This window comes from Athene noctua, chromosome 3, assembly GCF_965140245.1.
Source record: "Athene noctua chromosome 3, bAthNoc1.hap1.1, whole genome shotgun sequence".
NCBI classification, from domain to species: Eukaryota; Metazoa; Chordata; class Aves; order Strigiformes; family Strigidae; genus Athene; species Athene noctua.
Window position 1 is genome coordinate 60,499,467 of NC_134039.1, and position 26,087 is coordinate 60,525,553.

General features: G+C 37.3%; 1 protein-coding gene across 1 annotated transcript in view; it reads left to right on the plus strand.

The window, feature by feature from the left end:
• The window catches only part of CFTR (CF transmembrane conductance regulator), a 90,986-nt gene that overhangs the window by 29,799 nt on the left and 35,100 nt on the right, over window positions 1-26,087 (plus strand). The window contains exons 9-17 of the mRNA XM_074901560.1: window positions 1,222-1,314; window positions 1,806-1,988; window positions 4,640-4,831; window positions 16,341-16,435; window positions 19,011-19,097; window positions 19,960-20,692; window positions 21,800-21,928; window positions 24,147-24,184; window positions 25,384-25,637. Of these exons, the coding sequence (XP_074757661.1) occupies window positions 1,222-1,314; window positions 1,806-1,988; window positions 4,640-4,831; window positions 16,341-16,435; window positions 19,011-19,097; window positions 19,960-20,692; window positions 21,800-21,928; window positions 24,147-24,184; window positions 25,384-25,637 (1,804 nt within the window). The remainder of the gene's footprint in view (window positions 1-1,221; window positions 1,315-1,805; window positions 1,989-4,639; window positions 4,832-16,340; window positions 16,436-19,010; window positions 19,098-19,959; window positions 20,693-21,799; window positions 21,929-24,146; window positions 24,185-25,383; window positions 25,638-26,087) is intronic.

Below are 26,087 nucleotides of genomic sequence, written 5' to 3' on the forward strand. Positions count from 1 at the left end.
GTGGGTGCTCTGGAATCTATAATCATCCCGTTGTGGCAGATTCAGTATAGACCCCAGAGGCAGACTGCACAGAATCCCAGAACACTGATGCCCTTTACTTGTCACAAGAAGCATAAACACAAATAATAAACTACTCATACATTTCTCTGATTAATCTCCTTATCAGTTTAGAGAGCTCACTGGGCCAGATATGTCTCCTGCGTTATTGTATTTTCCCTGTAGCTAGACCCATGTTTTCTAGACCATGAAATGTTTCAGGATCAGTGTGCTTTCTCTATCACTGCTCCAGCAACTTCACTGGATGACCCTATTGCCTTTGTTATGAAAGAAAGCCTCGCTATTATTTCTTTTTTTTTTTTTTTTTGCATAAACTCTGTATGTTTTGCCTTACAGTTTTTAAGTTCCTGCCCTTTCAATCATCTGCTCTTTTCCTTCTGCTTTTTCTACTTGGGAAATTTTCAACTTTACTGTAGAGAACTGATTTTGCCCAGTGTCTGCTTAGTTTGTCTAGTGTATTGCTCACATAGACCTACTTGGTTTCACATAAATTAAAAAGACAATTCAAAGGAGATGGTACATACAGACTGCATAACCTTAACAAAGTAATGGAATAGAGAAGTTATCTTTCCTACATTAGCATGGGCTTACTCTTTTTTTCTAACATTATCCCAGAAGGTAACACATGTGTCAGGTTGCTGACTTGCATCATTTGAAATTACAATACTTCAGTGCTGCACTGGCCATGATCATTCTCTACTTTTTTGGTTGGTAGATACATCATTCTAACTCTCTTAAACTCTTGCAGTTTTGGAATAGAGCAATAGTAGCACATAGCTGCTTTGTTTCACTGTTTACCAGAATGCAACCTTCCACATCCTACTCCAAACCCAAGGCTTTTTTTGAAAAGGATTAAGGTTGGAGGAGTGATGCTGCCTGACACAAGCCCTGAAAGCAAAGGAAATGCCAAGTTTTGATACTCTTTCTAAACCAGAACTGAATACATTTATGGTTATGTTCTCACTAGCAGTAAAAGAATTGGTAGTTTCGTTCTGCATCTGAAATATGTGTAAACTATATTTATGCCTCTCTGTAAGACCCTACAATGCAATACCACTATCAGAAATAGTAGTTAATGCTCACTGTTGGCAAGTAGGTACTACTTTGTGTGTACAACCGTCCCTTACTGTTTCTTCCTCTCCTCTGCTTCCATGGTGTTTCTAGGATTTCTTGCTGAAAAAAGAATATAAAGCCCTGGAGTATAATCTGACAACCACTGGGGTTGAGCTGGACAAAGTAACAGCTTTTTGGGATGAGGTTAGTAATTTTACCCAAACTAAATTAAAATACAGAGTGTATCTTTTTTGCCAATATTTGCTATAAAGAGCAGCCTACAGTCGTTCATTTTAATTGGTTTCAGCTATCAGCAGGTAAGGAATATATTGAAAGTAATTAATGCATGATATCAAATTATCCACAGTTGAGAAACTTTGGAAGAGACCTTTTAATAAGTGTTAAGGCCTGTAATAAGTAGTTGCTTCTAATTTAAGTCAGCCTAAAAACAGAATCAGGCTGTGGCATGTATAAACATTGGAAATCAGTTTTATAACGGGCAAATTTTGTTTGTGTCCACAAATTTAGGATCAATATATTTAAGGATATAATGAATATATTATAGATAGGAAAAGTAACATTAAAAAATTAAGTTCATATGTTTTCATAAGTCCATAGTATGATATACATGTCTCCATATGCATGTTTTATTTAGTTTTTATATACATATAAATACACATCTGTGTACATTGCAGGGAATTGGAGAGCTGTTTGTAAAAGCAAACCAGGAAGACAACAACAGCAAAGCTCCTAACACTGACAATAATCTCTTCTTCAGTAATTTTCCTCTTCATGCCTCTCCTGTTCTTCAGGATATAAATTTCAAGATTGAGAAGGGACAGTTATTAGCTGTTTCTGGATCTACTGGAGCAGGCAAGGTATTTCTATTTCTGTTGTTTCAACAAAACTCCTAATAATTTTAAGCAATAATATTGTCTTATCTGTATTGTTACCTGTATTGTTACTGTATTCTTGCTATCCTGTGCTCACTGTAAAAATCATGGCTGCAGGGAAAAATATGGATTGACTGTAAGTTTCAGTAAAGTGGCCAATAGGTATCTGAAGTTTTACTCTGTGGTAAATATGAGAAAGAGTTTGCTGGGTATTTTTTGTTGATACAAGGATACAGACTTAATAAGGAAGTAGCAATTGAAATGACAAAACCGTTTTTTCATAGGAAGTAAAAGGAGATTTGCAGGTATAATGCAGACTGAAACCTAAAGTTAATGCTCATGGTGAGAATCTGAGAATCTCCCTGCCTTTAGAAGAATAAACTCTAGAACATATCCAAATGGTTCAGTGTGCTAGAAAGCAGGCTTTTTTTTTTTTTTTTTTTTTTTTTCTCTCTGCCTTGCTAGCATTTTAAGGAAAAATTTGAACACAAGATTTTCAGTAACCTGATAAACCTGACATGGATTAGCCAGGTAACTACGATGCATGCCCTGGACATGTGGTATACCTGGTCACTTGTGCTCTGGCTCCTATAGTGCCTCACTCAGACAGGCTCCCTGAGTGCCATGTGAAAGCCTGGGGAGGTGCTGTTGGAACTGGTGGTTTTCTGAGAAAATTTTGCTTTAGATGAATCATCATTTTAGAATCCAAAAATGTTATCAAAACATTTAGTTTGCAGATAACACATCTGATTAACCTCATTAATACAAAATGAGTTGAACTATGATACTCATTCACTTTGAATAGCAAGTAATTAGATGAGTCTTTCATGTTCACTGTTTTTTCTGAGATGTGAAAGTCAAACATTCATTATGCATTTGGCAACTTTTCCTGTTTTAGAAATGATTGGTGAACATACTCATGATTTCTTTTACTTGCATGGGGTAAGATCTTTTGTCTGTTGGAGACAATAGCAAAGGACCCATCAAATTCAATATGGTCAAGGCTCCTGTATTATTTTTCAGTACTGATACCAGTAGGAAAGAACAAGGAACTCAGGCCATGATGTTGCCCTCAAAATGATATGTTGACATGCATTTTAGTGTGGTACTTCTGAATTAATAGTATTCCTATGTTGCTGATAATCTCCGATGGCTATTGCTAAAGCTGATACTTGTAATACAAAAATGTCAGCTAGAAAGTGCTGAAGGATGTATGTATATCTCCTTTATTCAGCTACTAAGGAAACTGAGAAAAATTCATGTTACACTGAGCAGTTTATGTGAGTATATACATACAACTAATTTGGACTTTTCAAGACAATAAAGATAAAGGCTTATAATATTAACTGAAATTTACAAAAAATAAGGTTTACACACACACACACACACACACACACACACACACACACACATACATTTCTCCTTCCCTTACACCCTCTTAATTTAAGGTTTCCTTCATGTTGCTTGAGGCTGTTACTGTATATTCCAGGATTTGTCAGCCATGTGAAACAGACTACACATTTATTTTATCTGTAAGCCTGACATCAGCTTTTTAATACTGCTTCAATATTAGTTAGGGTCAGGTTGGGTTTTTTTTCTTCCATTTGTGTTATATGGCACAAGATGCAGTAGTTTAACATCCAGCAAATGCAAAACATACTAAGTGCCTGTCCTTTGAAAGTTCAGAAATTTCTTACTCAGCATTTTTGAAAAGTCAGATTCTGGTATAATGGAAAGAATCTCCTGAGACTCCCCCTGCATATTGTATAACTTGTCAAAGGATTTCTGGGCTTGACAGCATGAAACTGTAACTTAGACAGATTTTTAGATCTTTGGCTGTTACGTCCCAACTTTGTTGACTGTTTATTAGTGATAAGAACACTACTGGAATGGCTCTGTAACATATTTTTCCTTGTATTTCTCAACTCTATTCTTTGATCTAGTAGCCAGTGATGTGTGACAAGGTTACTACAAGCTACTGATTAACTCTGAAATTATAACATGTCAGTACTGAAATTGCAATCAATTCTTTTATGAAGGGAAATAGTAAATATACTTAGGTCATGTATCACGTAAATGAGCTAACAGTTACAGAGGAAAATTCAGATCACACTGAGCAGTTTGTGAGTAGTTGTATACACATACACAAAGAAATTGCATTTTTCAAGGCAATACAGATAAAAGGCTTAGGAACACTAGCAAAATTGTAAACATGAATTCTGTTGTACAAAGAACAAACAAAATTGTCACTGATAATGTTAAAATGAAATAACAATCTCTATAAATACTAATACCTTATGTCTCTATGTGTCTCACAGATACTTGCAGTTTTACCTTGTAAAATTACTGGAAGTTTAATAACATACTTTGGCAGCAGCATGCCTTTTTCACAAGATATCTCACACAATTTTTATCATTTACAGAATTAAGTTTCCCTCATTTCAGAGGCCTTTCGGAACTATATGTATCATGAAAATCTCCACTACTTGCAGCTTACACTAGAACAGTACTTGTAGGGACACTCTTTACAAGACAAATGTACCATTTAAGTGATTTAGCAGAGTGACTCTCTGTTCAGCATTTCTTACGGTTGTATAGATCTCTCATATACTAACCAAGTGTTAATGATTTTTCAGACTTCTCTTCTAATGTTGATAATGGGAGAATTGGAGCCTTCACAGGGTAAAATTAAGCATAGTGGGAGGATATCCTTTTCACCTCAAGTATCCTGGATCATGCCTGGAACAATAAAAGAAAACATAGTTTTTGGTGTATCCTATGATGAATACCGATACAAGAGTGTCATCAAAGCCTGCCAGCTAGAAGAGGTCAGTGATCTAGGACTCTTAAGACCTGTGACCCCAGGAGCTAACTAAGCCGTCTCAGATATTATAAGGTGTCTGCCTTCTCAGTCTTCCTTGCTAGTTAAAAACCTGGGTAAACATATCAATGTTAAAGAAATTATGTAAAAAGTATTCCTACAATTTTTTTTTCACATTTCTTCCCCATAAAGAAGCTATTCCTTACAATCTTGGAAATCAACCTGTTCTCCTCCTTTCTTTTGCACTTCAAAAATGTCTCCAGGAATAATTAGAACTCTGCTCCGGAAACCTGAATTATTTAGAGGAAAAGTTGGGTTTTTCTGTGTGCACATTGAAAATTCTCATACTGGAAATTATTGGAAGATTGATCTTTATGTGACAGGTAGCCCACAATTAGTACAATGACGTGGAAATGTCTTTGAGTGTGTTTGATGTTGCCAGAGGGTAGCATAGGAAAAGATATCTTTTCACATTACAAAAGAAGACAGCGTTTTAGACCTTTCCACCCTTATTGCTATACCTTAAGATCAGGCATTTTGTCTGTAACTTGTAGATGAAAACAAGAAATATTTAGCTGTGCTGAATAGGATCTGTCTTTAGGCCACACAGTGAAACATATTTTCCTTTAGTGACAGTCAAGCAAGAAAACAATAGTCAGTCTGTTTTAAAATAAGATGAGGTTACTGCCCTTTATCTCAGACCAGGATATAGTTAAGTGATAAAATAATCTTTTCTTATGTTTATGGCCATTTCAGCTTGTGTTTGGATTGTGGTTTGCTGGAAGTCTTTGAAAGCTTCTGATGACAGGACAACTAACAGCTTTTGCGTCAGGCTTTCTGAAAAGAGTAGTCCTTAACCCCGGTTGTAAAAATTGTAGTTAAAAGTTGTAGTTAATACAAAAGCTCCATGAAACAACTGCTTCAAGCAGTTCAAAACTGTCCTTGCCCTTGGCCTTGTCCAGGCCTGTCCTAGAGCAGAAGGTGGTGGCTCAGTGTCTTGGTGTTGGTGGGATGGCTTTGTGGCTCAGTGTTGTTGGGATAGCTCACTGTCTCAGTGTCGGCAGGACAGCTCAGTGTTTCAGTGTTTGTGGGATGGATTGATGTCTTGGTAGGCTGCAGCTCCTTTGTTCTCCAAACAGGTTCAGTCAAGCCAGCTTTGATCTGTGTTGGTGCAGCTCTTTGTAGGATGATATGCTTCACCTCCTAGCAGGGCTCATTATTTGAGATCAAGTTTGATACTTACAAGGATATTCTGACTGAAGCTGAATAAATTGGGCTGGCCTGAAGAGAAGGCAGAATGATCTGGAAGGAAGCCAAATACATTACCTTGTTGCTATTATTATGCTGCTTTCTAGTCTTGTTAGGTTTCACATCTTAGTTACCAAACAGGACTTAGCATGGGAGATTGAGGTATGGATTTAAACTATTAATTCTCTGTTTATTGCCCGGTGTGACCTTTTAGAGGTTTAATTATGACAAGGGTTAGTGCTTTTTTGGATTGGGGTAGTGTGTGTTCTCATTCTCCAGAAAGGAGAGGTACCAGAGGGTTTTTGCCTATGGGAGTTCTCTTAGTCCCCTCCTCTGCAACTAGGTAGTTATATAGTCCACCTGAATGTAGGCCTATTGCTGAGTCTAGTTCTTATATGGGTTCTTCAAGGTGAACCAAGGATTGGTGATAAAAACAACTTTATTTCCTTATTGCACATATGCTGAAAGTCAGTTAACATACAGCTCTTAACAGTGGCTGAGATTTACTTCCAAGTTCCATGCTCACAAAAACTTTTTTTGGAATACAAAGCCATCTTCTTTGATCCACTGGGTCAAGTAGTGCCAATAAAGTACTGCAGGTTACTCTGTGTGGGTCACATCATACCATCTACTTCAGGGCTTTCTGACACACAGTGAATAGCCTGTTCTTGTCTGTCAGCAGAACAGCACACTGAAGCTGGGTGACTTCATACAAGGTGCTCTGCACTTTGTTTTAGATCTATGGAGATATGCAAATTATATTAAGCTAGTGTAACTTAAATAATTCGGGATGCATGAAAATTTTGTAACCCATCCAGTCCCACAGACTTTTGTGCATCCAAGTGGTGTAGCAGGTCTCTGACCACCTCTTTAGTTGTCATGACCTCACTTTGCTTCCCCTGCCCATCTCCCAGCTCATGAGGCTGGGTGTCCAGGGAACAGCCAGTTTCACTGCTAAAGACTGAGGCAAAGTAGGTGTTGAGCACCTCAGCCTTTTCCTCATCTTTTGTTACCATGTTTCCCTCTGCATCCCATAAAGGAGGGAGATTTTCCCTAATCCTCCTTTTGTTGTTTGATTAGAATCTTTAGAACACTAAAATGGGACATATTTTTGTCCAAAAAGTTTAGGTAGCTGCATGTTGTACTTCCTTGACTTGTATACTCAGCTTAAGAGATTTCTGCTTTCATCTTCTTATTCTTGTTGCCTTACTGCAGTTCACCTACCCTCCAGTTGTGCCAGTATACTTGCTCATGATGTCGAACCATGAAACAGAAGATGAAGATTAAAAACCAAATGATTATGATATGTTGGAGAACTTCATCCCTTATAAATACTCTGTCAGGATATTTTGACAAAGCGTGTTTGTGTACGGCATAATACATTAGGATCTCAGTCTGTGCCTGGGTTTACAGGCTCAGTTAGTGTGTTCATGTCTCTCAAGTATTCTTTTTACTCATGCATATCATAGCTGTTGCCTCACTCAGTGCCCAGCACATAGGTGTGTGACTGATGAATGGTCAGATGCAGTGAATCATGTCATACAGGAGATACTGTTTTGTGAGTCTATGTATGGGAAGCATGTGTTTTAATGGTGCTTCTTTGAGTGTAGTCCCACGTGATGGCACACGTGTGGCAGCAGTATAGTGTTATACGTTTCATTCATGGTCCTTGGTCCTCACGGCTCTGCTCTGTAGCCTGTGGCATGTGGTGATACCAAGGGCAAGGAACACCACAGTGCAATTCTGTGCAAGTGTATGAGATCTGAGTTGTTGAAAGGATCCACATCGAAAGACAGTTGTGTGTTGAAGGCTCAGTGAGGGAAGTTTGTTAGGTCTAAGTACCGCTGCTTGTCATAATTTCAGGATGTCCCTGTATAAATATGTAATACTGAAGAAGTGTGAGCAGCGTTTTCAATTGCACCTCTGTGCATCTGGAAAAGCATGCCTAAGGTACTTTTAAAACTTCTGTTTGTAAAGTTTATGTGTGTAATTTTATGGTAGTATAGTCTACTTTATATGCAAAATGAATCAGAACTTGATTATAATTACATTTCTTGATTACATTTTTCCTTTGAGGACAAGCAGGGCATCAGGGGAGGTAAAATCATGTTTTACAATGTTGTTCTAATTACTGGAGTTTGGAAATGGGCAGAGGTTAAGAGAACAGCAGTGGAAGGTGATAGAACAAAAGAAAAACTGCTTTGAAGTTGAGATAAAGGGATGATTAAGAGCTGAGGTGATTAAGAGCTACCTTAGTGTTCTTGATATCCTACAGAAACAGCCTTTCTGGCAAAAGTTATTTCTGAAAGCCCAGCACAAACTAAACATGACTGCAGTAAGATATAAGTGCTGTGTAGACGTTGCCCTTGCCCTTGAACTCAAGGGAATGCCAATACACTTAAATTATATGATACATTCTGTGAAACATCACATTGAAAAAGTTTTACTAAAAGGCATAGGACAAGGGCTGCTTGTTCCTTCTCTGTAGGGAGAGGCCCTCGGAAGACCTCGCGATGTATGGGAAGAATAGGGAACCAATCAAACATGCCAAAGAAGAATGTTATCAAAACACAGCCATGCTTAAGGTGGATCCCTTTAAGGAGCGTGTATAAGGCAATTGCGCAGCTAATAAGTTGAACAAGTAGCAACAATCCTATTAGTGTCTGTGCTTTTGTTCCCACGAAGGTTAACCTCCTGCAAGGGTTAGCTGTGATCTGAACGCTGCATTTCTGTGGCTTAAAAGATAGAAAAAGACAGCTAATGCCTTACCACAACACTTCTCCACTGACTTCTTTCTTTTTCCTTTACTTGAGAAATAGCAAATATTTTAACAAGCGAGGTGAATACCTAATTTAACCTGTCTTCTAAAATAAAGGTCCCAGTTTACAGATATGGAAGTGAAGCCTTTCAACTTCTCTATTAAACTATTCCAGCACAGATCAGTAGTCCTTACCATTTGTCCTCTATGTGGAAGCTTTTTTTGAAATAAACTGTTTAAATGGGTTTAATTTTGAGTGTGTAGTGATTATCACAAATCTGTTAACCTTAAAATCTTGTATTAGCATGCTATGATAGAGAGAAGCCAAGATGTAATTGGTACAGATTCTGAACTCATTTCCTAAAGACAGTCTCCATAGGCAATCTTAAAGATACTGGAAAAGTAAGATAAGATTAACTGGTGCTGTCTTGGTTTATACTACTTTTTTTTTTTTCTTTTTTTTGACAAGGTGTTTTACCATTTTTATCAAGTACTTTTCATTGCATTCATCATAAAAACCAGTTAACAAGAGAAGGTGAACTTCTGCCTAGCACTTCAAATTAAGGAACAAGTATGAACTAATATAACACTGAAAAACCATCCTCTGTAATTAATTGATTTTTATTCTCAGTGCTCAATAGCAAAAGCCACTGAGAGATGTGAACTGGATGAGTTTATATGTCTATGGAAACTTGCTACTAAATTTGAAGTAATTCCACAAGTGTAACTTCCCCAGAGATTGAAGAGTTATATTAAGGTCTTGACAGGAATAACATGAATATAAATGGGAATTTATAGGAGTAGCCAGTTGGGTTTGCAAAATCCTTATTACTGATGTGATGAAAAATGGGGAAGGAACGTGGCTTGATTTTTAGGCTGAAAAATCAGTATTAATAGCCTACTGTACACAGGGTGTGGGATTTCTGTTTGGTTTTAGCACTTGCTAAGTTAAAAAGGTAAAACATTTGGACAGTTGAAACAAGAATCTTCATGTCTTGATACTGTTAACATTGAACAAAGTTATCCTAAAAGAATGTGTTCCTCTAGTCAAGACTGCAGAATCAGGCCCATTATACTTGTTAAAAAATAAACAAGCATCGTATCCCATTTGGAGGGGTGCAGTAATTCATTAGTTTTGAAACCATACTTCATGACTTATGTTTTTAGCTTTTTGCAATGTAAGACAGATATTTTTCCACCTAGTTAATTCATTTGATCCTTCAATAGTTACCTAAGAGGCCATAAACACATAATGGCAAACTACCTTTAAAATATTACCCGTCTTAAAGTAAACACATGTTCTGATTTTAGAGCCACCAGCTGCTCATGAATGTAATGTTTAACATGGCATGTAAATAGAGGAAGTGTTTCCATATGAAATCAAATCATATAAAGAAATTATACTAAAGAAATTTGTGGCCAGATCCTGTGGTTTTTGAGCTGGTTTTACTGGGAGTGCAGGAGATGAGATTCATTTTCATCTAAGAATTTAGACGATACAAAGAATAACTAGAGAAACAGACAGTCAGTATGCCAAGGCCTGGTTTGTGTGCCTGCACGTTTGACATCTTGTAAAGGATGGCATCCATCCCTGGTTGAAAAATTCCCTGCAATGTCAAGGATGCCCTGAAACAGAAGCACATATCCTTGCATCCCACTATACTGCTCCAGTCCCTTTTACCTGTGCTGGTTTGGGGTTTGTTTGGTTTTTGTGAGTTGGTTGGTTTGAGGCGCTTTTTGACACATAACTAAATCAGTAGGAGTTGAGAGGTTATCATGTCAGTGAAAGAAATACTTTGTGCCCTGATTTTGTGCCTGTTTTTCACAAGGGATATTGGCAGACCACAGAGTGAGTGGAAGAGAGGAATAATAAGGGTTCAAGTCTGGAACTGAGTACTTTGTAGTAGGTAATTCTATACAAGAGGATATTGAAGTCGTGTCTGGGTTACCTGATCAGGTACATGTCTACAGTGTAAACTACGTGACAGCAAGTTACTTAGCCTGTCTTCATAGCTGGGGAGAGCAACAGACATGTCAAGGTGAAGTTATTCTCATCCTAATGTAATGTAACAGCTAAAATGTAAACAGCTAAAATAGCATAAATGCCTCTTTCAGGCAGAAAGTGCTTATAGGATGTCAAATCTCCCACTAAAACCATTGCATCTTAGAAACGTGGGCCCAAAAGCTTTATACTTTTTCCACCTTGCACTGGTATGATCCACTGGCATCAGAAAATTTCTCTACTGCAATTCTTTTCTGTGGCCCAAAATCATGGGCAGGTCAGCTGTGAAGCTACTGACACTGTGAGTTCCCTGGGGTAACTGGAAATAAATGGGCTGGCACTGTTTCTTTATAGCAGGGAAGCATCTTGATTAGACAAAAAAATATACTCAAACTAGCAAATGCACTGACTTCAAGAAGTTTATCAGCGATCAAATTAAATACGTTTAACAGAGCCCCTCTGCAATGTTCTGTGTGGATATCGTTCAGTTAAAGACCTGTTTCTGTCAAGACACTCTCCCCCCCTCTTTCCCTGTCTTAGGTACAGGGCTCTGGACTGATTGGATGTTGTTCTATCTTCTTGATACTTCTGGAATCATATTTAATTCCCTTACCCTGCATTTAACCTACCCACATGCAGCATACCGACTACTTCAAATTTCAAAAATCTGTTCCATGGGAATGTTTCCCCATAGAGAAAACAAGTTTTGTGAGCATTTATGTGGGTGTTGGGTGAGCCTGACACTCTGCTCATAATCACAAACTCTTGCAAAAACAAAGCTTATGCTTTTAGATCATGAATCCTTCATAAATGGTTCAGCTGAAATCTGAAAAGCCTTGGCTTCATAGGCAGAGACAGGAGAGTTACCTAAATAAAATAAAATTCTAAAAAGTAATTTCTCATTTGAAATACTTTAAAGAGATCTAGTTTTCTGGCTTTTAGCCCAGGAAAATGAGGACATGAGTATGTTCAAACTTGTTACCCAAAAGTCAAGATATAAAAAAATTACTGAAAATTCTTCATCTTTTAAAAGTTGACAAAAATGTTCACTGGTAGGTATGAGTCTAAAACACGACTAGGTTTGAAAATTTTAAAACTTCAAATTTGCAGTTTAGTTCATATCTGTCTTACTTCCAAGATAATTTTCTGAAAGTCAGGACAAATTGAAAGTTATGCTTTCTGCAAAATGACGTTTCAAATTAATTAGCTAATGATTTTTTGTAATCGCTGAATTCAAACCTGAAGGTTTGTTTCTGTTCCATTTCTACCTTGTTGGCGTATTAAAGTTGAATATCATTGCTTGGAAATACAAAAGCGAGAAAGCAGGTAACAGCAAATTTTCCTCTTATGACTGAAGGGGAAAATTATCAAATAGGTTGGAACAGTATTGCAGCTCCTGCCTGAAACCCTTGGTGCTGCTTCTGCTTAACTTGTATTCAGCTTCACTAGGCATTTCATATAATAAAGGCTTCAGTATTTTTCTTCTAATTTATCACAAATAGTCCGTACTACAGAAAGGGAATTGAAAAGTTCATTTAGGGGCAGCTGCTCTAAAACACAAAGTGGTACTTTGGTAGGTGAGAAGGAGGTCGCCACATGAATGGGTGGATTTTCAGGGAACTGAAAATAAACATGGGGAATGTTAATGGCAATGAAGAAAAGGAAGGTGATAGAGATGGTAAAGAAACTGAGATTGTAGGAAAAATAGAAGTGAAATAGAGGAAAGGGTTAGTGAAGATGAAATGGAGAGAGTCAAGACCACTGCTCTGTTCCGTCAGTTTCATGACTGTTTTCCTTTTTGGAGGGAAGGCAGAAGAGCAAAGATCTAAAACCACATCATTAAGGACATATTTAAGGAAGAAAGAGGGGTCCCATAAGTAAAATATGTATGTTCTGTCATTAGAACTGCTTGAGTAGCCTTGGATATATAAAGCAAATATATGCTGGAAGGCATGGTTCTCAGAAACTCTTTTCTGTCATGTTTTATTATCTTAATTCTTGCTAAAGATTTATCAAATTATTTTGAAAACAAACAATCTCTACAGAAGAGACTTGGATTGTGAAGTGCATTCTGAGGTTTCTTTTTTTTATAATGAGACCACATTTCCTGTTCACCCTGGAAAAAAATATTAACTTAACCTATCATCTTGGCTATATTCTTCCATACCAAACCCAAAGGTATTGTGAGGGTCATTGCTTTGCTGCTGAGGTTGATGAATATGACATTTACACTGTTAAAAATGCAAACAGATATTAAAAGGGGTGCCTTCTCCTTGGGTGTGCAACTTGAGATATGTTAGCTCCTGATATTAGAAGCACCCATGGAAGTAATTAATATCTGTGAGAGCTGTGGGGATTTTCTTCTCTGAATAGTTACCAATAGGTTTTTCAATTTAAGCATTTAGAAATAGATATGTTAAAGAAAATCGGGTGGCTACTTCATTAATATGCTGGGGTTTGTGCTGTTCAGCATCATTACATTAGGTTTGTCCCTGGCTTGATTTCACTTCCTGCATAAAATGACAGCAAGGGTGTATTTGGACCAGCCCTATGTACTTTTTTACAATAGGTAATGCATGTTCCAACAAACAGCATTGTGTGTCTATTGGACTTCATCACTCTGTTTACGCCTTTGAAAGAAATTACTAAATATTTTTTAATTATTATAATTACAGCCTGAAAAGTTCTTTGTCTGTTCCATGCCATATATTATCCTGAAGTAAAGGGTGGAAGAGAGCAGAAGGGGAACTCATTAAAAGTCTGATTAAAATTCCATGTTGACACACCTGCAATGAAATATAGCTGACCAAATCCCACTACCATTTAAAACAATGGGAACCTTGGAGTTCATTTCAGTGGGGCTAGGATTTTACCCTGTTTGCAGGGGAAGACATACTGGGAGCAGTTCTTTACCTGAGCTTTTTTGGAAGAAGTAGAATCAGGAAAAGGCAGTGGCACCAGCACCATTACAGGCAGCAGTACTGGTAGAACTGGGAAACAGTTGAAATCAGCTTAGATATCTAGATACTTAACCATGTAAATCCCGATGTTCAGGTGAAGATATTGGGTAAATGTCAAAGTTACAGATGAATAACATGACTCCCACATGCATAACGAGCGATAGGACAAGAGGTAATGGCCTCAAGTTATTCCAGGGAAGGTTTAGACTGGATATTAGGAAATATTTCTTTCCAGAAAGGGTTGTTAGGCGTTGGAATGGGCTGCCCAGGGAGGTGGTGGAGTCCCCATCCCTGGAGATGTTTAAGAGTTGCATTGACATAGCACTGAGGGATATGGTGTAGTTGGGAACTGTCAATGTTAGGTTAATTATTGAACTGGATGATCTACAAGGTCTTTTCCAACCGGGATGATTCTGTGATTCTGTGATAGTGAAACCACAAGTGGTCTGAGCAGAATAAATGCCAGAAAAGCTTTTATGCCAGAATTTCACATGTTCTCTCTAAATAATTCATGACCTATAAGAAAATGATTTTTCCATGTTCAGAAAAACTTTAAAAAATGTTACTTGCCCGGTTTTCACATCCCTCTTTCTGCAAATACCTGAGCTGTTATGTATTAGGATTTGCTAGTGTGGCTTTCCTTTTACAAGAGTGAAATAACTAGTTAACATGAGAAGAATTTAAAAATCACCTGCAATAGATTTTCCATACGTAAGAGCATCTTGATTTTAAGGTCAGAATCCTCTAAGTCAGGAAGTAAATGCTATTATCAAATTAAAGAGTTGGGAGAATCTCCCATTTCCTGACAGACCAGGCAGTCAATTTCTAGCTCTTGAGTGGCTGGACCTTTCATCTGTCACTGATCCAGGGCTGAACAGCATTGTTCACTCTGTTCCTGAGGTCAGGGCAATTTACAGGGAAGGAAGAAGGAAACATTTCTCTGGATTGACTTTTATTTATTTATTTATTCTGCAAAACCTCAGAGGCTTGGAATGCCAAAACGCTTCCCAACAGACAGTGATTAACAAAATCACAGCAGGGGTGATCAAAATTGAGTTATATCTGACTTTGTATGAAATGCAAACTTCTAGGGAGCAGCTCAACTTAGAATCCCAGGTCCTATTGCCCTGGAAGTGCTTCACGTATCTTCCAGTCTTTTTCCCAGAAGCCGCGGGATTTCTGTGGGTGCTGCAGAACGCATGCAGACAGCTGAGTTCCTGTGTGCCCCTTGGCTGCCTGGGGAAAGAGAGACCCCAAACAGGCTACCTCTTCCAGTGCACTGCATAAAGCCTGCTCCCAGAAGCTCACTTTCTGAGGGATTTTGCATACCACCTTTTTCCCCCAGAAGTTGCACTAAAAGGAAAATCTTTGTAAAGCATGAGAAGACTGGAGCCAATTTTGCCTGGTATCAGATGCCTTGGTCAGCAGGGGGTCCCTGCCTTGGCATCGAGAGTGGCAGTCCAGTGCTGCCGAGTAGGGAGCACAGGCACTGGGAGCTTCTGGGACACTTGGGGCTTCCAGCTTGGTCATGGCAAACTGCCCTGGCCCAGTACCCACTGAAAACCTAGGTGCCCTGGGGCACAAGGAGGTAGGTCATCCAGCCTGTGTTTCTGGGAAAAGTCCCCTGAAGCTACCACCATCACAGTGATAGTGGTGTTACTGTATTGGCTTGAGGATGTAGGCCAGATAAGTCTTGAAGGCAGAATTAATATTTTTTATTAGAGCAACTGTTAAAGTAGAAAAACTGCACAGCCTTCAGGCACACAAGCCATTCTCCATTTCTCCAATTCCATGTATTATTGTGGTTTCATGGATCCTCAGTTTTGGTACTAAATACTCGTCTCAGGAACATTTCTGGCCACCTCTGCCAGTGAGGCACAAGGATGTCCTTTTCTCCTTTTTCTGTCTCACAAGAGTGAAATGTTATTTTCTGTTGTTATCATTGGCTAAAGATTAATTTTTAGCATAGTCGTGAGTTTTAAGTAGCTTACAGGCCAAGCAGTGGAACTTGGTTCCCAAACCTTTTGCAAACTTTGAGCATTCCTGGCATTCCTGGCTAGGAATTTTGTGCAAGCATTTTTCAATGAACCTTCCTGAAATATAAATTTCTCTGGGTTTTGAAGAGCTCAGATCCAGAGTCTGCTTCTTGCGCTCCCTAACTTCAGCAGCAAGTGCATTTATCATTTTATTTGACTGAGAACTCGAATGGTTAACATCTGGGATTGATGTTGTATGAAGGTACATTCCTTGCTTTTATGGAGATCTAGCAATTGAGACAAATATTTGTTCTTGGGGTCTTGCAGCTCATGATTGCTCTCTGTGATAGAACATTCTATTTTCTTTTATCACCATTTCTGATTACATAAACAAATGAAAGAAATAAACCTGTGTGGGACTTTTTTCTTTTTTTCTTTTTTTCTTTTTTTTTTTACAACTTTTGTCTAACCTGTCTGTACGCTGTTGTACACTATGCTTACATCCAGTCTGTAGCTTGAGTTCCTTGGATATGGAAAATACATTCTGATTCTTAAAAACAATTTATTAACAGGACATTTCTAAGTTCCCAGACAAAGATTATACAGTGCTGGGTGAAGGTGGAATCATTCTGAGCGGGGGCCAGCGAGCACGAATTTCACTAGCAAGGTATTTTGCTCTTTAATGTTTCAAGTATAAGCAAAGTGTTATGCACTAAGCACTTAAATACACATGGACCAAGTCCTGCTATATAAATATCCTCCAGGTTTATCAGGAACTTGATTTTACCATTAAAAATCTGAGTTTTGCTGTGCAGTTGTGTTTGTGATATGCCTGTATATTTATTTATTGAATTTTAGAAGTTTAATGTCAGATGCATGCTGTAGCTTAGGTGAAGACTCTTTCCCTCCCTGATGCAAGATGCTGTTTGGAGTTTCAGACCTTTAACTGTAGCTTTCTAAGTACCAAAGAAACCCATATAAAGATACCAATAAGAAATATTCCAGTATCTTTCCCCGCTATGACACTTCTACAAAGCAGTTTATTTATTGAATAATGACATACTCCCTGTCTGTGGGTAACAAAAATGAAAAAATGCCATGTTTCAAAAAACATTGCTAATAGTTTTGGTCTTCTGTTGTAAAAAGTGGAAAGCAATGGCTCGTCAGTACCTGTGAATAATGGTCTGGCCTTGTCAACGTTAGTAAGTAATTCTGAAGGTCTACAGAACAATAACATAGGTGTTTGTCTTATAAATTAGGTATGTGTTTCAGCAGAATCACTTAGATATCATCAGAAATCCAGTAATGACAGCTCTGATGTGTAAATGGCCCCATTTTTTTCTGTGCCAAGTGCAAATTGTGCTGGTTCCCATGCTCAGAAACACTGGGTAGAGGTAAAATTGCATTATAGTGATCTTCACTATCACATGAAAGATATGCATGTCTGTATGAGACTAAAAGATGGTTTCATTAAAATAAAGAGGCTTTCAGTGTGGCTCTTTCTAGTGGATTTGTGAGAGGGAAGAGGCATATGGATAGTTCTGTTTTATGCAGTAAGAGAAGAGAGGACGGGAGGAACAGGCAAAGCTTTCAGAGCAAAAAAAACCTCAACCCACAAAACCCACTTAGATTTTCATTTAAAATGCAACATTTATGTGAAGTATTTTGCAGATTCTATTAATAATCATGTCTGTCAGTTTTCAGATAGTCACAGCTTATTTACTGGAGGGTCACAGAACTGATATATTTATTGTGACCTATATAATTATTATTTTTAAAACAATTAATTGTCCCAAAGACAGTGGCTGTATCTGCTTTACATTTTGTTTGGGCTCCAGACTAAGCTCAGCATACTCCAAGGTGTGCTGCTGTTGAAGTGTGGGTTGCAAATGAAGCTCTGAGAATGCTAGAGGAGAAAATTTAGGATATCTGCACTGGTGATAAGAAGGAAGTTACTTGCTTGGACTGGCTGCATACAGGTGTCTGATGTACTCTGTGCAATGTCATGTGAAATGAGAATCCCTGCTGGAAGTGTCATCAACCAGCCACCGTGAAAAGCAAATGGACATGGCATGAATCCATCTTTCTAGAGCACTGTTAGTGCCTGCAGCTACAACCAGGGGAAACAGAGGATCAAGGGAAAAAAACAGTGCATGCCCTGGCTTTGAGCTAGTACCCTAAAGCCAGTCATGTATAGCTACTAAGTCCAGTGTACAAATTATAGCAATAATTTGAGTACTACTATTATTCCAGGAAAAAACCTGCAAACATTTTTGCTGATGAAAGCGCCAGCAACAGTATAAACTTTTGTTGTTGTGCAGCCACTACATCATAATGTATGGTCAGGGAAATCCATTGTGACAGAGGATTTTTCAATGAAGTTCCTTTGTTTATTAACATAATATACTAGTACTGAGGGCTTTTTCTCCTTCTAGTTAAATATTTCACATTGTTTAACATAACAATTTAAAAACTAATTTTTAGAGTACTTTAAAAAGTACTGAAATGCAGCTGTCCAAATTTTCTTTACTAATTATACTCTGATTCATATCACATCATGATTTTCATACTCACAGAGAAAGGCAAGGGGCCTTTTTGAACTTCTGTTGAAACTGTTTTAAAAAATACCCCTCCTAACTGTAGGTTTAGGTTTAAGTCAGCCATGTCCAAGCACATACAGTTTAAGGTCCTAATGCTACAAATAGTTTTTCATGTCCTGAACTCAAAATATTGTACAGTCCCATTTCAGATAATGTTTGCAAGATCATGACTCACTAATACACTTTGCTCACCGCTTATTTCAAAGAACTTTTAAGACCAAGTGCTGACACCTAAGTCTTTTCACACACTTATTTAAATATATGTAATATTCCCTCAGGCACCAGTACAGTTACAGTATTTAAATGGTCATTGTACACTGATGGGGAGTATCAGATTCAAGCCATAAACAGAACTTCAGAGTAACCTGTGTAAAAGACAACTATATAACTTCCTTTGATTGCACAGAAAGTAATAGAAAATGGAGTTAGTTTGTAATGTGGTCTGCAGCAAGGAAAGGCTTTACTGAAAGGTCCCCTACAAGCACATTTAACATTGAACTCCAGCTCCATATTGATGCTGTAGAAAAGTCTATCAATTACAAGTTTTAGAGACAAAACTGTAAAGGCATTCTTTTAAAATTAGATTTATGTAAATTTATAAGTCATGTGAAAGTTAATGTAATTTCCTTTTTCTCTGTTCAGAGCAGTGTACAAGGATGCTGATTTGTATCTCCTGGATTCTCCTTTTGGACATTTAGACATTTTTACAGAAAAAGAGATATTTGAAAGGTACTGTATGTTTTGACAGATTGTATTTAAGAATCCTATCAAGCAGCAGAAAGTAAAACCAAGAACAGAAATGTACTAACAGTACAAAATTACTGAAGTGATCAAAATTATATCTTCTGAGGATGTTTATTTTTAGGGATTCTTCTGACTGAGCATTTGTATTAGCAGTAGGACAGCATACTGTGCTGGGAACAATCCTGGGCCATGTGTGAGCATTACTGCTCCTTCTTCCATCTCAATGTATTGAGCCTGCTATAATCTATTACTCCCAGAGTGCATGGCTTTATATCTGGTGTGTCTGTGTGACAGAAAGGATTTTATTTCAAAACATTTACCTGCTTTGTAAGTATGAATTTTTACAAAAAGCTGTTTTGTATTGTTTTTCTAATCACCTGTGAACTGAAAGTGCCCACTGACCAACAGAATGGCAGAAAGTTAGCCAAAGACAGACTTGTCATGGTGGTGTAGCTCAAAACAGTAAGGACACACACTGCCATCTACGAGCTTTTCAGTAACCATAAGTCTGAAGTTTTGACGTTGAACTAAGACTTTTAAGTTTAGTAGCAGAAGATCTAAGTAACCCTACTATGAAAAGAAATATTTCATTTTCAAGTTGAAATGTGCTTTTTGGACTGACCTGAAAATGATTAAATTTTCCTCCTTTTTTTGGTTCCTGTGATAAAATACACACTGTTTACACATCTCAGCCTTACCATGTCCTTTGTAGTTTAAAGGAGCACCCAAGACTGCTCATACTGGGAGGGGAGCAGGTAAAGGCAAATAGATTGAAACTGAAAGTGATAAAAGCAACATTTAATCATGAAGAATAAAATCTAATTGTTAACACTTTCATCTTTTATAGCTGTGTATGCAAGTTAATGGCGAATAAAACTAGGATCTTGGTTACTTCAAAACTGGAACATTTAAAGATTGCTGACAAAATACTAATTTTACATGAGGGGAGCTGCTATTTCTATGGAACATTTTCTGAACTTCAGGGTCAACGGCCAGACTTCAGCTCAGAGCTGATGGGATTTGATTCTTTTGATCAGTTCAGTGCAGAGAGAAGAAATTCAATTCTCACTGAGACTCTCCGACGATTTTCCATTGAAGGAGAAGGCATGGGAACACGAAATGAAATAAAGAAGCAATCTTTTAAACAAACTTCAGATTTTAATGACAAAAGGAAGAACTCCATAATTATTAACCCCCTTAATGCAAGTAGGAAGTTCTCAGTAGTGCAGAAGAACGGGATGCAAGTCAATGGGATAGAAGATGGCCACAACGACCCACCAGAAAGGAGGCTTTCACTGGTACCTGACTTGGAACAAGGAGATGTGGGTCTACTTCGGAGTAACATGCTGAGCACCGAACATATGCTGCAAGGTCGGAGGAGGCAATCTGTGTTAAACCTGATGACAGGCCCCTCTGTGAACTATGGACCAAACTTTTCCAAAAAGGGAAGTACAACATTTCGGAAAATGTCTATGGTGCCTCAGACAAACCTGTCTTCTGAGATAGATATCTACACCAGGCGCGTGTCTCGAGACAGTCTCTTGGACATAACTGATGAAATCAGTGAAGAGGACTTGAAGGTATGTGTTGATTTACATTCATCTTGCTTTTTTGATATCATGATAGTTTACTGCAATATACTCATGTATTTTTCTACGTGATTATGCCTTTCTTAACGCAGTACTTCTCTGTGGAATATATTTTTGGAATATCCATGAAATTTTTTTAACTCAAATATTGAAATCCTCAAAAATTTATTTTGCCTGATGTTTTATAGTTCTTGAAAGCTATGTGTAGAGAATTTCAATACAGAATTTTAATCTTCTGCACTTTAATCTGTCTTCAAGATTACTTATGCTAAAATGTAATTTGAAACCATAACATGGAAAAACATTGTTTTAAAACATTTATGTAAAATTGACGTTGGAAATGTTAAGGCTTATAGAAAGAATAAAATACATTTGAAGTACTAGCACAGTTTTTAAAACTGGAATTTGATCAAATTTGACAAATTTCTCAGACTGCTTAGTCTATGTTCTGATACAGGAGATGAACAGAGAGTAGGCTTGATATTACTCTTTTTATGGATGTGCTGGAAATTATGCAATTAAGGTTGAGTTGTATACGAAGAACTGGACCAAAATTAATTTTGTCTAATAACTATCAACTGGTCATGATAAACTACTTTCATTTTCAAAACTGACATCTGATTTTCACAGGATAGGAAAATTTTCTGAAACAGTTTCCTAGGTGGAAAAAAAGTCTACAAGAAATATTTAAACTCATAATTTGCTGAAGCACTGCCCATTTTTTCTTTCGCTTTATTGATCTGAGCAGAAAAAAAAACCCTGAGAGTATTTACAAATTTACTTTAACAGTGTTAATAATGATCTTCATTGAAAGAAAACAGCTATTGATTAAGCATTTCTGGGCTTCTAGTAGTGCTACACAAATCTTGGTGTTTCTTTCAATGTTGTCTGAAAATTTCAAATAATCTCTGAACTATGTTGTTGTATCAAAAATGTCTCAACCAGTCAGTACCTTCCTCTCCAGCCATTATCAGCCTATTTGAATGCTGCAGTTCAACTATTTGGAGTGAGTTAGCAGAAAGAATGACAGCAGTCATGTGTCAGAAATTCTCATATATAGATATCGTTCTTACTATGGTCTTATCAATTCTTTGGCAGGAATGCTTCACTGATGATGCGGAAAGCATGGGTACTGTTACCACATGGAATACCTATTTCAGATATGTTACCATCCACAAAAACTTGATTTTTGTTCTAATTTTGTGTGTAACTGTCTTCTTAGTTGAGGTAAGAAAGTCTGCGCTTGAAGTCATGTTACTGCAAATGATGTTTGTTCAAACTGTGTTCTTTGTGATAAAAGGATAAATGGATAAATCGTCAGACATTAGCTCATGTATGTATCACTTATTGGCAGCTGCTGTTAAATGATATTGCAGAATTCATTAGGAATATAGGACTAGTTTCTGGTTGATTGTGTCAGTGAAAGGTTTTTAGCAGTTTTGTGATGGTATTCAAATTTCTAGTATCATCAAGGAGATGGAGAAGGATGAGGTTGATGGTATCCTGAATTTAAAATAATGTTATGTTGCAGGTGATTTAAATTAGTTCTTTTGGACCAGGAATAAAGCCTGGAGCTTGGATCTAGTTTGAGGTCCCAAATTTTAAACCACCTTCAGAAGCAAGACAGTATTTAGATGCGTAGCTGTTCTTATGTAAGTTTTATCTCCATGGTAGTGGAAAATGGCTGTGTAAATCTACAACAGCAAAGCTGAATGTGAGTTGTAAGGGAAAAGCAAATTTAACTTTGAGGTATATCAGATCTATCCCTGTATATTCAGCATACATTTCTAACCTTGATTACAAATTTTTGCTTGTAAATTAGATTAAAATATTTTTTAATAATTCAGAAGTCTCATCTTCTAATTAAAGAACAGATCTTATGACAAAGAATGTATCCATCTAAGTTAAACTTCCCAGTGTGACTATTGCTTAAGTAAAAGCCTACTGATAAATTAATGGGCTGGAAAGTATTCAGTCATAGCACAAACTATATAACCTTTAGCAGACCTCTGTGCATGAGATGAAATACCACACCAAGTGGTTATGTGCCCTGTGCTAACAGTTTGTACTCTTCTAACATGACAATGAAGAGACGCTAGTGATAAACATCCAAGTGCTGAACTGAAACAGTAGTGACAAATAAATTGAAAGTGGAGTTTTGACACCCTTCAGAGCTGGGTGGGACTACTGTGGAAATGCTAGAGATACTGTTTTAGATTTAGAATGGATTGTTTTGTATTACTCGTTCCAAGATGAGTCCACGCAGATCACCATCAATAGGGCATCAGTTGTACATTCTTCCTAGATTTGCAAGGGGGCTGTGTGCGTGTGTCTCACTTAAGTAGCTCCAAACTGTGCTTCCTAGATGTAATACCCAGAGACTATGGTTGCTTAACTGGAAGAAGAGCCGTTATGAATGGAAACATATAGAAGGGCTTTGTGAAGTTATTCTGTCACAATATTGTCTACCTTCATCTTCAGAGCTGAAAAAACTACTCTGCTGTGAGGAGTCAAGATGAGAACAGAAATCTGTTGAGAGATGTAAAAATATTATTGTAAAAGAAGCCTGATCCTTACAGATGCTTAAATTCAGGGCATCATGGTCAACTTGAGTTATTTACTGTAACACCTGAAAAAGTTAATGATTTCCAAGGAGAAGACTAATTATGTGCTGAGGTATTATTGCAGTACATTCCTGTACCAATGCCTTAAAAATACATGGGAAGAGGATTGTAGAAACTCTATTTCAACCCTTAGAAAAAAGGTCAGGAATAGAGCAGACTGAAATGTGGTTGTCTAGATTAAGATCTCCAGTGTCTCAGTGGACAGACAAGAAAATGTGTTACAGAGGAAGCTTCTGTTGAGCACTGAAAGCATCTCAATAAAAAGGGTTTAAGTCCCCATTTAATATTAAAATAGATTGTGTGGATAATTATGTAAAACTAGCAGCCAAGCAATATCAGACAAATAGATGTATCAAATGTAAATATCAGCTAGCAAGAACAACAGTGCAAAAATAACAGTGTTAAAGGTTTGACATTCATATTTGAATATTTGCCATTGAAGATATTGAGAGACTCTCAGGGCCATCAAGAAATATTACACTTTAAAACTTAAAATATGTTAAAGCATACAGTGAATATTCCTTGTCATTAGGAATGAATTAGCAAGCCTTTGTTAATGTAACGGTAAGAAAAAAAAATAATTTAGGCACTTGAGAGCCTGATTGTAATACAAATCTAAATGTAGCTTTCCTGGTGGGATGCACTAAATGGTTTCTGTGGAAAGAGGAGCAGATATGACAAGATTTTTGCTTCAGGGAAGTTTGAATTCTATCCATTTATAATGTTCTCTCTAAAAACAACTATAAAGTCAGTGAAAGGAGATAAGAAAAAGTACATAATATGACAAGACAAAAAAATGATTCTGTTTTCTTTGGTCACAGGTAGCTGCTTCTCTTGCTGGGTTATGGTTTCTGAAAAAGTAAGTAGCTGTGATCATTTTTTGGAAGAAATTTGGCTCACCTTTATACTGATTTTTGCTGTAAATAATTAACAAATTCTGCCAGAATTCTACATGGATAGGTACCAGCTTACATTCAATAAAAGGGTTCATAGATGGATAGTCTAAATACCTCACATAGGTGGTATCTTAAGCTGGTAACAGCTTAACTTAACTTCAAGTGCTAACAATCAAATGCTTTGTGTCTTGTTATTAAGCACATAACAGTGTATGCAAGACTTTACCTGGGTCAGCTCACTCTAGAGATGCATGGACTTGATTATTCTGAATACACCGTGGTTCACCGCTGTCTTTCAGAGGTGCCAGGTGAGACATTTGCTTAGGAACATTTTAAGGGAGCAGTTTCTGTAAGACTCCATTTGTACAATTTTCTCTGCTCACCTATGAAAAAATCCCAAAAGTTACAGGGTCAGGCAGATAAAGGTTAAAACATACTGAGCAGTGGTATGGCTTTTCCTGGCGTAATGCTTTTGGTCCCTGTGTTTGTCCTGCAGTACTAAGTCTGTATGTTCGGGGAGAGAAAGCATATGGTGACTTAGGTCTGACCCGGAGGAGAAGGGATTTATGTTGATGCCCCCTTACAATAGGTCACTAAGGCCTTTGATTTTTATAGTACACTTAGAGCATTTTGCTTTCATAATAATTCACTTTTTTCAACAATTAAACTATTTTTACTGGTTGAAAGAAGTGGATGTGTTTTTCTTGATTAGGCTTATTTTGTCAGTGATTAAACAGGCAGTAGATTTGCAACAGACTACCAAATCAGTTCATTTTCACAGTAGTTTGGAGAAAACTGTTGGAGAGGTCGTAGTTATATGCCAATGGCATTCTTTGTAAGAACCCAGTTTCAGAAATTACTACAAATGCTGCTAGGCACCTGAATCACCAAAGGTATCTGACAAGATGAATAAACCATTTATTGCCTTGACCCCTGAACACACAGAGAGTAGCTTTGCCATAGTGGAACATGGGATAGTTCATAATTTATATTTCATGTATACAGGACAATATTTTAAAAATGACTGGAAATATATATAACTAACCATTAACATAATTTTAAAATGAATTAACATTGCAATACTATTTGTTTAATAGAGAAAATAAAAGAGGAAAAAATGCAATTTCCAGTAATGAATTTATTTTTAATTTCCATCACACAGGACAGCTTTGAAAGCAAATGCAACGCAATCAGAAAACAGCACCTCTGACAAACCTCCTGTGATTGTCACTGACACTAGCGCCTACTACATCATTTATATCTACGTGGGAGTGGCAGATACCCTGCTTGCCATGGGAATCTTCAGAGGTTTGCCCCTTGTGCATACTCTTATAACAGTGTCTAAAACTCTTCATCAAAAGATGGTGCACGCAGTTCTTCATGCACCTATGTCAACATTCAACTCTTGGAAAGCAGGTAACTGTGATGGGAACTGATTGACTCATGTATGGGTTTCATTTCAATTAAGCAGTTTTCATTCTGTTAAGGGATACTGTTGCTTCCCATTTACATTTTCAGTCAAGCTGAATGTTAAAAGTTTGCCACATAAAGTAATTTGTGAATCTTTTAATGAACCTTGATTGTACTTTAAGTGTGACATATTTCACTTGTCAATTCTGATTCTGAAATATCACCTTCTAAGTTGGAGAAAATTAACAACTGTTTGACGCAGTAAAACTAGAATAGCTTCTAATGAATAGACTTTGTCTAAAACTGCAATAGAAAAGTAGTCAGCTATGTGGTGAGTGACAAGGAGTCAGGTGTGGATGATAAATAGTGCTTTATGTCATGAGTAGTCCTACTAAAATGACATAAAACACCAGTTAGTGTGAATAATGGTATGTGTATTCAAATTTGTCTCTGGAG